The sequence below is a fragment of the Nymphaea colorata genome, chromosome 2 (assembly GCF_008831285.2).
Source record: "Nymphaea colorata isolate Beijing-Zhang1983 chromosome 2, ASM883128v2, whole genome shotgun sequence".
Lineage (NCBI taxonomy): Eukaryota > Viridiplantae > Streptophyta > Magnoliopsida > Nymphaeales > Nymphaeaceae > Nymphaea > Nymphaea colorata.
Window position 1 is genome coordinate 34,753,537 of NC_045139.1, and position 10,268 is coordinate 34,763,804.

At 37.3% G+C, this 10,268-nt stretch overlaps 1 protein-coding gene across 2 annotated transcripts; it reads right to left on the reverse strand.

Moving 5' to 3' along the window:
• Positions 1-3,406: 3,406 nt before the first annotated feature.
• Positions 3,407-7,554, reverse strand: LOC116248485 (protein MHF1 homolog). 2 transcript variants are annotated; one of them, XM_031621294.2, is made up of 5 exons: positions 7,405-7,554; positions 7,216-7,287; positions 5,339-5,419; positions 5,016-5,159; positions 3,407-4,836 (listed from the first exon to the last, which is right to left on the reverse strand). In XM_031621294.2, the coding sequence occupies exons 1-4, from the start codon at positions 7,526-7,528 to the stop codon at positions 5,032-5,034; spliced, it is 405 nt and encodes a 134-aa protein (XP_031477154.1). In that variant the 5' UTR covers positions 7,529-7,554; the 3' UTR covers positions 3,407-4,836; positions 5,016-5,031. The 2 variants fall into 2 exon arrangements, with proteins under 2 accessions (XP_031477154.1, XP_031477153.1); XM_031621293.2 differs by having other exon boundaries at positions 3,407-5,159.
• Positions 7,555-10,268: the final 2,714 nt, after the last annotated feature.

A 10,268-nucleotide genomic window follows, 5' to 3' on the forward strand; every position in this document is an offset into this window, starting at 1 on the left:
CATCGTGTTCCTTACTACCAGAGACCGCAAGGCCAGCAATAATTTAGTGAAGAAAGCTCCGGGACAACTGACAGTCACGTTCTTTCTCAATAAGTGATCAAATTTTAATCAAGAAATAGGACTCTGTTGATTGATTGCGTTAAGTGTGTTAGTGGTAACTCAAGGGCTAATTGATGGGCAAACAAATGGAAAAGTCCAAACAGCATGATGAGCTAGCTCATGTTAGTGGTCCAGATCCCACTTGCAAAAAGCCAGGCCTGGAACCTTGTACCCTACTATTCTGATGATATAGTAGCACTCCGTTATATATATATATATATATATATATATATATATATATATATATATATATATATAGAGAGAGAGAGAGAGAGACCTGACCACTTGAATAAGGGACAAAAACCAAATCCATTAAAATTAGTTATTAAAGTAAATTTTTCTGCAATCTAACCTTATTGATATGATCTTAAGAGCGATTTGTTGAGAAACATGCATTAATTCAGTGGTTTGGTAAGAAACATGTGTTAAGCTAGTCAATTTTTTACTTTAATAGTATTTTTTAAATAAAAAAATAAACAGCTCCTATAACATCAAAATTTGATAGTAGAAGAGATCAATTTAAAAAAAAAAAACTTGAACTACAATATAATTTATATAAAATTAGTGTTTATAAACACATTATGAGGTTCATATTTTGTTTAAAATACTTTTTAACCCAAATTTAAGAGGTCTGGTTTTTCTTCGTTGCCCAAGCAGCCTGGTATTTACCTCATTGAGAATATCTCATGAATTTCTGAAATGGGATTCACATCGAATTTTTCTTTTCATTACGCGTAGATGACAAAATCGCCTGAAATTTGTATTGAAAAAAGGGTTAGACAACATGGGATTGTCAAACCAAGTCATTCTTTTGGTCATGGCAAGGCATTACAGAAACAATGTCCACTCAAAAACTTGTACCAACCTATATTTAGGTCCAGTTGAGGCAGCTCATGAGATTTTTTTTTCCTGTTGGGCCGAGCAGTATTCTGAAAATTTGCATAGGAACCAATTTATATTGTCCAGAATTTATACATGTGCCAAATTTAAAAAAAATAAAAAAATCTATATATAAATTTTTTTTTTTCTAAAATGTGAGGAGGGGAGGCCATCCTCCAAAGCAAACTGCTCATCCCCAATCATTACAAGATTTCCTTCACCCGGTCGATTAATAATTTACAGGAAAGGAAGGCACAGTATTTGAACCTGCTTGGACTGAGCGTTAATGGAATATATCTAATTGCAAAGCTTTGGTGCATGGAGCGTTTCGAAGGTGCATACCAGGATTCTATCTGAGCAAAGATCACCGATTCTCCGATTCTCAAAAGTCAATAACGGCCTGGCAAGGCAACTGTTAGTTTTCTATAGTACTATTAAGATCAGATCAGTGGTGGAGCCAGAACATTCCAACTAAGGGGCAATGGCGAGGGCGACAGCGATGGATGGACCACAGCACAAAAAGCTGATGATGACGAAGGTTTCTACCAGTGACACAGCATGGAAAACCCTTAAGCAGTGAGGGAGGCATAAGTGTCCCCATCAGCATAAAACTTTGTTTAATATTATTGAACTCAGTAGCTGTTTTTCATTACAGAAAAACGTTTCTACATTGATCCTGATAGAAATACTAAGTTTTACATTGTTATTTGTCAGGAATGCGGGAATATACTGGGCACCTGAGTATCCTTCCTCAGGTTGAGATACAGAGGAAAGTAAGTTTGAAAAAAAATTTAGTGACTTGCTGATATACTAAACTCATCTACAACTGATGTTTTCCCTCAAGAGGCTAGCTTAACTGCACGGTGCACAGCCTTCAGGCACAACTGTATCTCTTACCCACTTATATTGGGCCCTGGCCCACTTTCGTAAGCACGTATCATGCACACGAACTTGTGCACAGGCCTGTGCATATAATCACCTTCGAAGACAGACACTGGCTTCCAAAAGTGCCATCCACAACGGCCAGCAGAACGCTACACCTGGAATAAATAGGACACTTAATGTCCACACTCCAGTCCAATTAACTTGTTCAACCAAACTTCACACTTGTAGTACAACTCTTGTGTTTTCTTAGTATCTAATGAACAATTTTCAATGCATCTTATGGTCCATCTCTCTTGGAGTACACTCAAAGGTCATCAAGGGATATTATCACAAACATGTACAAATACAATTTGAAGACTATTCATGAAATCCATAAATGTAGCAGCACATTCGTTAACCAAAACACATCACCCAGAACCTGTAATGTGCAGAGTTTAGTCCTAAAGTTCCCGAGGGATACTCTTTTGTCTTTTTAAAATACAATTGGTGATATCCTAACTGAATGTCAATTATGGTGCAAACCTTGCCTTTCAAGTAAATCAGATAGGTCATCCATGATGCATGATAATCAATGCATGCACCATAAATCCCTTGTCAAGGAACTCCTGTAATTACTTCTTAGGTATTACTAGTTCAGTTGGAACCATTTGATATCGAGTTTTTGATTGGTGTTGTACCATAAAAACAATTCAATTTCAAACTTCAACTCTTTTAGGGGAGGTAGTTATAGAAACTTCTCAGAAAATGCATCTTAAAAATCCCAAACTGTGTCCCACTTGATCAACCAGAATTTCCAACTCCTTCAACTATGAATATACTTGCTAAAACAATTTTGAAGCCTTAGGACAGATATCATTGGGTGTTGATAGCTGAGAGCAACTACTGCTTCTTGGGCGCTTCCCCTTGTGAAACTCTCTCATTTTGACCTAACTGTGAGAATGAAATCTTTCAGTCTCAAGGGTTAACTATGGCATAGTACCATGACAGTCAATCATGCCAAGAATCAAACTGAACCCAATTATTTTATACAGCAGAATTTGCAGGCCAACCAAGATCATCGTAGCTGTCAGTGCGTCAAGCAAATTAGTTCGAAGAATTCTCTCTCGAAGGCATGATAGCATCCAAAATGAACCGCATGCAACAAAGATTATATCAATCATGATAAAAAACTTAGACAATACAAAAGAAAGTGGAGCCACATTTGGATGGTATCTTGGACTAGTTGTCGAGGGACTGTAGGACCATCGGCCTCACAAGCGGCCACAAGGGCTGCACAAAATCAAATTGATTGTGTGTACGTGTAACTCAAGCCCGATATTGTATACCGTGGTCACTGGCCGGCTAATAAACACTTATTAAATCAAATCATTTGTTATCTACTACTTTCAAACTTTTGCAGACGCGCACAAACTAATGAACTAAAATAGCCATGTGATTTAGGAAGAGACTGTACACGTAATCTCAACACCTAGCAACTTTCCAAGCTCTCTTTTGAGAAAAATTGAAAATGGCAGGTTCGCACTTATAGTAATCGGACAGTTCATAAGCTATCCTGAAGTAGCACCATTTTCCATTAAACTGAACCTCAACAGAAGAGAAAAGATGATTGGAGTGTCCCAACTACTCACATAAATTAACGAACAGAGCCCAAAAGGCAAAACTGCAGTTTTTATTCCTTCGATTGGCTTCCCATCCTCACTGCGAGTAGTATTTCAGTGTTTTCTGAAATCCATTGGCAAGTGGCTGGAAATTTGAATGCCATCATGAAGAAAGGCACAAGCATTTTAATCGCATGGCCTGGTGGATGTGGGTCCAACTTGGCAAAGCAAGACAAACTTCTCCTTTTGGGGATTGACGAAAGTTGCCCGCTATGGAGAAGTTGCATCATCACATGAAGCGTGATCCTTGTCCCTCCACCGCTACCCTTTATATTGCTTTTCCTTTTGGCAAAAACATCTTTCATGTCCGATGCAGAAATAAGAATGATAGTTTCCTTTTGGCAAAAACATCTTTCATGTCCGATGCAGAAATAAGAATGATAGTGTGGGTGCCCGATCACCTATCCCACTGCTGTAAAAAAAAGTTTTCGAATTGCCCGAGGTGAATCGGCCGATTCAGAAATCCGGTTGAATCGGTCGTGAATTCGGAAAAAATATTAAAGATCTTAGTTGTAAATAAAATTAAAATTAAGAAAGTTCTTAAGTTTAGAAAAATATTTAAAATCAACGTTCTATCAGACAAACCAATATTTGACATGACTGACACCAAAAAAGTTACAATTTTTTAGTTTGAAAATGTAAAAATAAGAAAATGTTAACAAAAAATCAAGAAAATTTTCAAAACTTACTTTATATCAAAAAAACATTAATTAAAACGTAAGTCGTCCGCAAATTTAACGAACCTTGTATATAAATAAAAGTGTATCCGTCAAATCTTGTTACAGTTCATAATACCTAAATCTTGAGTAAAACTTTAAGTGCGTAAATCTAAAATGCAGATCTACAATAGCAAAGCTTTGTCTAGAGTCTAGACTAATCAAAGATAGAAGAAATATATATCTGCAATAAAAAGAAATATATATCTGCAATAAAACCTTGACGGTTTCACTATGTTCTCCCGCTCCACTACGTTCCTCTTGATATAATGGTCATAGAATTCATGTTGCTGATGTTATTGGAAGAGTTAGAAATTTGTTAATAGCTGCAATAAGAGAAAGATATAGGACAAAAGAGAGATGTTGAAAGGCCATGATCCCAATCTGGGGCCATGCCCTAATCTCAAGTTCACTTTATATTAAAACCTTCAACACAAAAAAAATGAAAAGAAAATAATAACCTCCAATGTAAAACAGAAATTATAAGAATATACAACACACACTGTGTAGAACAACTCTATCATGTCTCAGTTGAAGCCCAGTCCAGAAACAATATACCTTGACAGCCTCCTCAAGTTCTTTTCAACTATAGGCTGCTTCTTTTTTCAGAAAACAAAATCTATGTCATGGAACATACACTTCTTCAGAATCAAGAACAAGCACATGGTCCAGTATATCATCTTGATCTTCATAAGCAAGGATAGTACTTAAAGGTTGATTTGGGTTGTCAACTTTTGCCCACTTTTGGAAAAAGAAAAGAAAGAATGGCATTTGTTACCTCAAAGATGAATCTATCAATCCAAGACAATCTTCTCATCCTTCTTAGCAGCTTTCTTACGTTTCTTTTCAGCTTGAGGTTCCTGTTCTTTCAGATCCTTTGAGAAGGACCTTAATGTGGCAGCCAAATCCTCATTTCTATGTGCTAATCCACACAAGCACCATTTGAAGTTAAACTCATAAAATGTGTGAAGTTGGTAAATGACGAAGGGCTGAAGAAATTACGGGCAAAGAACGTACACAAACACACACTTATCAGGATGACCTGGATGTAAGAAGCAATATGCTTAACGTGGAAGTCTAAAGAAAGTGTGTCAAGTTTACCTGAAATGATGACATCTTCCATATTGACAGATTTCCTGCCACCATGCTGCATAAACAATTCCAGATCCTTTGCCAATTGTTCTGGTCTCATAAACAAAATAAGGGATCAAGTTACACACACCTGAAAAGTGCAAAACACATACATGCTTGCACTCACACACAGTTGATTCATCAAAAATTCCTTAAACCCAAAAACATATAATGGTGTCATTCCCAACTGAACAGCCTTTTGTATAGATGAGTCGCAAAAATAACGTAACTTCTTTCTGCTTAGACCAAGATGTGAAATGGTTTTGGAATTTGAACTTTCGCTTGGAGAACGAGCCAGCTAGAGAACTTGCAATTTGAAGTGAACTAGGCACACTGTTCAATGAGCATTCTGTCCAATCCAAATTTTAATTGATAATGCAATATTAACCAGAAGAGAGAAAGAGGGGAAGTAGAAGCATGATTCCCATGGTCCTTATTTTTATAATCCCTTTCCAAAATTCATTGCTTTCTCATACACAATGGAGTATATATACAAATTCATGAATCTGTTTGTTCTTTATCCCATGATATATACAGTCTATTACATCAAAGTATCAAACCAATGTTGTAAAAGTCCATTTCATAGCCCACATTGTACAAAATAATATAGGTAATGTACACATAACATAATATAAAGTATTATAGAGTTCCTAAATTTTGTACAAAGATATTTTTAAATCTAAAGATGCGATCTTGGAAAAAACTGACAAAAAAATATTACATAAAGAAATATATTAGCTAAAAAAATGAACCAGTACTTATATTTCCATGAACATCAAATGTACAATAGAGCTATACAACGGGCTGAACAGGTAGCCCAAGACCCAGCTCATATGTGCTGGGCAGCAAATTTACACCCTGACCAACCAGCACCCGGCTTAAACTAGGATTGGCATGCCAGGTTCAGGCTACTTGATGCAGATAGGATTACCCTTACCAGGAGCAGGTTGTCCTGTTCTTGGTGTCCTTAGAATGGAAAGAGCAAATGAGACCCCAAAAGGGGCAACATTTGCTTCTTAAGGAATGGTTACTCCACCAGACATGAGCACTGTCTGTGATATCATGACAGAAAATTCAAAAAGCAAGAAGAAAGTCTTTTAACGTAATTCTGAGTATTCTGCTACATCCACAATGCCTCCAACTTAAGCAATCGTTTGGAGGTTTCCACTCTCGTATTCATTTCCTTGATTGTAGTGGTCTCATTTGAATTATCATTATCTCCTCTTTCCATTTTCACAAGATTGTCATATTTATCTTTTTCAATCCCAGATCTTACGCTCTTGGTTTGTCTATCTTGGTGTGCTCCCTGCTAATGTGTGATCCCATGATTTTTGCTCTCTCCCATGATTGCGTGTGGATGCATCTTATCCGATTGATGTATGCACTTTAGATCCGGATCCATTTCATGTTTGGAATCATAGCATTGACAGGCCTGTTAGTTTTTTCCGCTTATTAAACAGATCGAGTGCATGTCGTCTCTCATAACACTTCATTAGTTGCAAACTAGCAGTGTGCTGTAACAATCATTGAAGAAAAACAGCTTAATTCATTGAAACAAGTCAAATTTTCCACGTGAATCCTCCAAAGAAAGGACGTGAAGATCAGATAGACAATTCGGATTCCAAGCCTAGATGCAGAAACATAAAAGACTCAAGTGACCTGCTTCTCGCTTACTCAGAAGAGGAAAGGTCCGACAATCCTAGATAACTCCAACCCCGCAGTATCCAAACCGAGAACAAGAAAAGGAAACCAATTTTTTCCATAGAGCAAGAGTAGTCAAGAAACAGAATCTCGCCATTCACCAAACCATAGCGAAAATGAAATTCCAGTTCGGTTTTCCCTCGTACCTGTGAATTTGAAAGCCAGATCGGCGATGCATGAAACGACCGGCTGGGACACTTCCATTCCATACTTCCCAGCTGCCAATGCAAACAAAATCACGGAAAAAGGAAAAAGACGAAGAATAAAAAAAAACGAAATGACGAGAGAGCGCGTTCTTGGAGAAAGGAAAAGCGAAATCCAGCCAGAAATTAGACCTTCCGACTCCGCGATCTTAATTACGGCGAGGCGGACTCGATCCCTTAGCTCCCCGGATACGGGATCCTCGCGATCATCGGGATGCGGCTCGTCCCTCTGGAAATCGCCATCTTCCTCTGCCATTTCTTTCTCAGCGAAGGGCGGGAAAAGAGGCGGCTGTCGCCAGAAGGGTATAAATAGGGGGAGAAGCCCGCGCAACTGTGGGTTTTGAAGCGCCTCGGGCAAGACACGGGGCAGGTCCTAGTGGGAAGCTCCAACCCGGTCCGAAGATGTGAGGAAGCGGTTGGTTTTTCAAGGGAAATTTATATTTTCCGGTCAACTTTTCTTCTAATTTTAGAAAAGACGATCAATATTTCGCAATTTATCTAATGCGGGCGATATTGTTTAGGAATATTGTCAAATAAAGGGATAAAATAGAGTTACGGTAACTAAAGAACAAAAAAATTGACTCTAGAGGCAAAGATAATGAAGAGGCCTTCGAGCTTAGTTTCTGAACAGTGGGTTGTTAACCTTTTGCTTATACACACGCAAGATACTTCTGCATTTAAAAATACATTGAAACCTAATATAAAGCATGCATGTGCCTTTGAGTGTGTATAAAGTTCATCAATATGTAAATTAAACAAATGCGAAAAATTACGTGAACTAATTATGGACCATTTGGTCAATTTAACTGAAGGATTTTAAAGTGTCGTTTATAAAGTTATTTTTTAAAAGTCGAAAAATTACAGCTGCCAATTGCCACCACCTTTTTTAGAAATTAACCATATACTTGGTACCTTTCATACTGGACATAATGATATGCAAACGATTTCTTTCAACACTTGATGTCCTTCATGTTGGTATTCTTTCATGACAATTGTTTTATCCAGTAGCTTTAGAGTCCAACCACCTTCCAACGATATAGTAACCGATGAATAAGCATATTGTTGCAATGCAAATCATATCGCGTTTTTTCATTATGTTTATAATTTTTTTCTTGTTGTTGTTGTTGTTCAGGGCACTACCTCTTCTACGCTTCAACTTGTGCATTGGCGTGGCTATTTGTTAAAACATTTAATTGGTCTTTTAAGATCTATTTTGTTTTTTGAAAGTCACTTGCAACATCTTCATAATGATCTAAGCCAAGAAAACTACCAGCGTTTCTAGTGTTGTGGATCCTTACCCACCCTTTTACGTTCGTATTAAAAAATAGCATGAACCAAGATGCTTGATAATATGTTAGATGGGCATATGTGACCCCTAAAATCTCAATTTTTTGTTCAAAGTAAAGCTGTTTCTAAGTCTTATTATTCAAAGTAAAATCCTTACCCCCCTCATAGCCAGGTTTCATTCAGAAAAAGTTGAGAACCATGTAACTTGGTATTATGATATGATACGAAAAGCCTTCAATCTAGTGTTATTCAGTTCTCTTACTTTTTTCATATCCTTAACCAAAATCTAATGGGAAAGGTAGCTATTATTTTCGGGAACTTGTAATTAAGAAGAGGTTGACCAATTGTTATATTTGCTGAAATTCAGATAGCTTTGGAGCCCACATTTCTTGCTATGACTAAATTCTCAATAATTATTAATATGTTGTTAATATGGGAAAACTCGTAGCTACTAGACTTTGATGAGAATCATCTAAGTCATCGATTCTAAAGAGATTAGATTGTGGAAATTAAACTACAAATATAGAAAGCGATTTGTTTTTTTGAGAGTACAACAAAGTACCCATCAAAAGAACAAGGAATTTAGTTTGAGGAAGCTCATTTGTTTCTTTCTTTTTTCTCCTGTCTCATCATTTGAGTGTTGTTTCAGACTTTTGAAAAAATGAAAAACAGTTTGCCTTTTGTATTTGCAACTGAATCTCCACCATCTGATCTCCATGAACCGATGGCATAGATAATTTTCATTAAATCCGATATATGAGCGTCCAACAGCTACCTGTTTTCTGTTAATATGATATATGAAAATTGACGTTAATTGTATATGCAATAATGGGGTGTCTGATGACCTGAGTATTTCACTTCTGCGGAGGTGGGTGCGTCTCATTAGCGGACACCTAGTGCAGGCAACGTTCAGGGGAGGTGGGTGCTCAATGTGTCAAGCCCTCCTGCATGACCCAACGCTTCGAGTCCTCGGGGCGCTGAAGCGGACCTAGGGGTGCCGTGTCGCTAGGGGGATTTGACACATCATGCACCCTTCTCAGAGTATTATATCAGCTGTTAGGGCAAATGCCATGCATCTGCCAACAAACAAGCTGAGTTCACTAGCCACCATCTACCAGCAAAGCTCAAGCTGCCAAGGAATTGACTATGCTCATTGAACTCTACTGCCAAATCAACTGTAGTGTGGATATATAATATAAAAATTTAAAGAATACTTCTTTGCCATGACCTCAAACATGCCTCTTTGCATAAACGTATTCTTCATAAACATTTAGTTTCCGTTCCTACATATGCTAACATAATGACTGTAGCTCAAAAGTTGTGTTTCTTAACTTCCTTATTGACATATTTCCTTTATTATTGTGTTTTCTTCACATGGTCAACCATGCTATTTTCTTTGTAATGTTAAAACTTAAGAGATTCTTACTTTTTCATATGTGAGCCTTGCTTCTTGTTCCTCTCCAGATTCCATTTTCACATTCCACTTTTGCTTAAAACAAATGAACAGGTAAAGGTTTTGAATCGGTGGAAACTTTGGTATTCAAAGATAGGGGGGAATTATCAGATCTAGGCATGACATCGAAGCTCGCTTTGTTTTTGCAATAATTGGAAAATACAAACATGTCATGTTTCAAGAATGATCTAATTAACAGGCCAAAAGAAGAGATGGAGAGGTCGGTAACATATAGTACAATTCCAGACAACCCAAA

What these genes read in the sequence shown, in the direction of transcription:
- LOC116248485 (XM_031621294.2), bottom strand. Translation starts at nt 7,528, where the DNA reads ATGGCAGAGGAAGATGGCGATTTCCAGAGGGACGAGCCGCATCCCGAT. An exon ending in TAAGATCGCGGAGTCGGAAG is followed by an intron (nt 7,288 to 7,404) that starts GTCTAATTTCTG and finishes TTGCATTGGCAG; the next exon opens with CTGGGAAGTATGGAATGGAA. An exon ending in GGAAGATGTCATCATTTCAG is followed by an intron (nt 5,160 to 5,338) that starts GTAAACTTGACA and finishes TGTGTGGATTAG; the next exon opens with CACATAGAAATGAGGATTTG.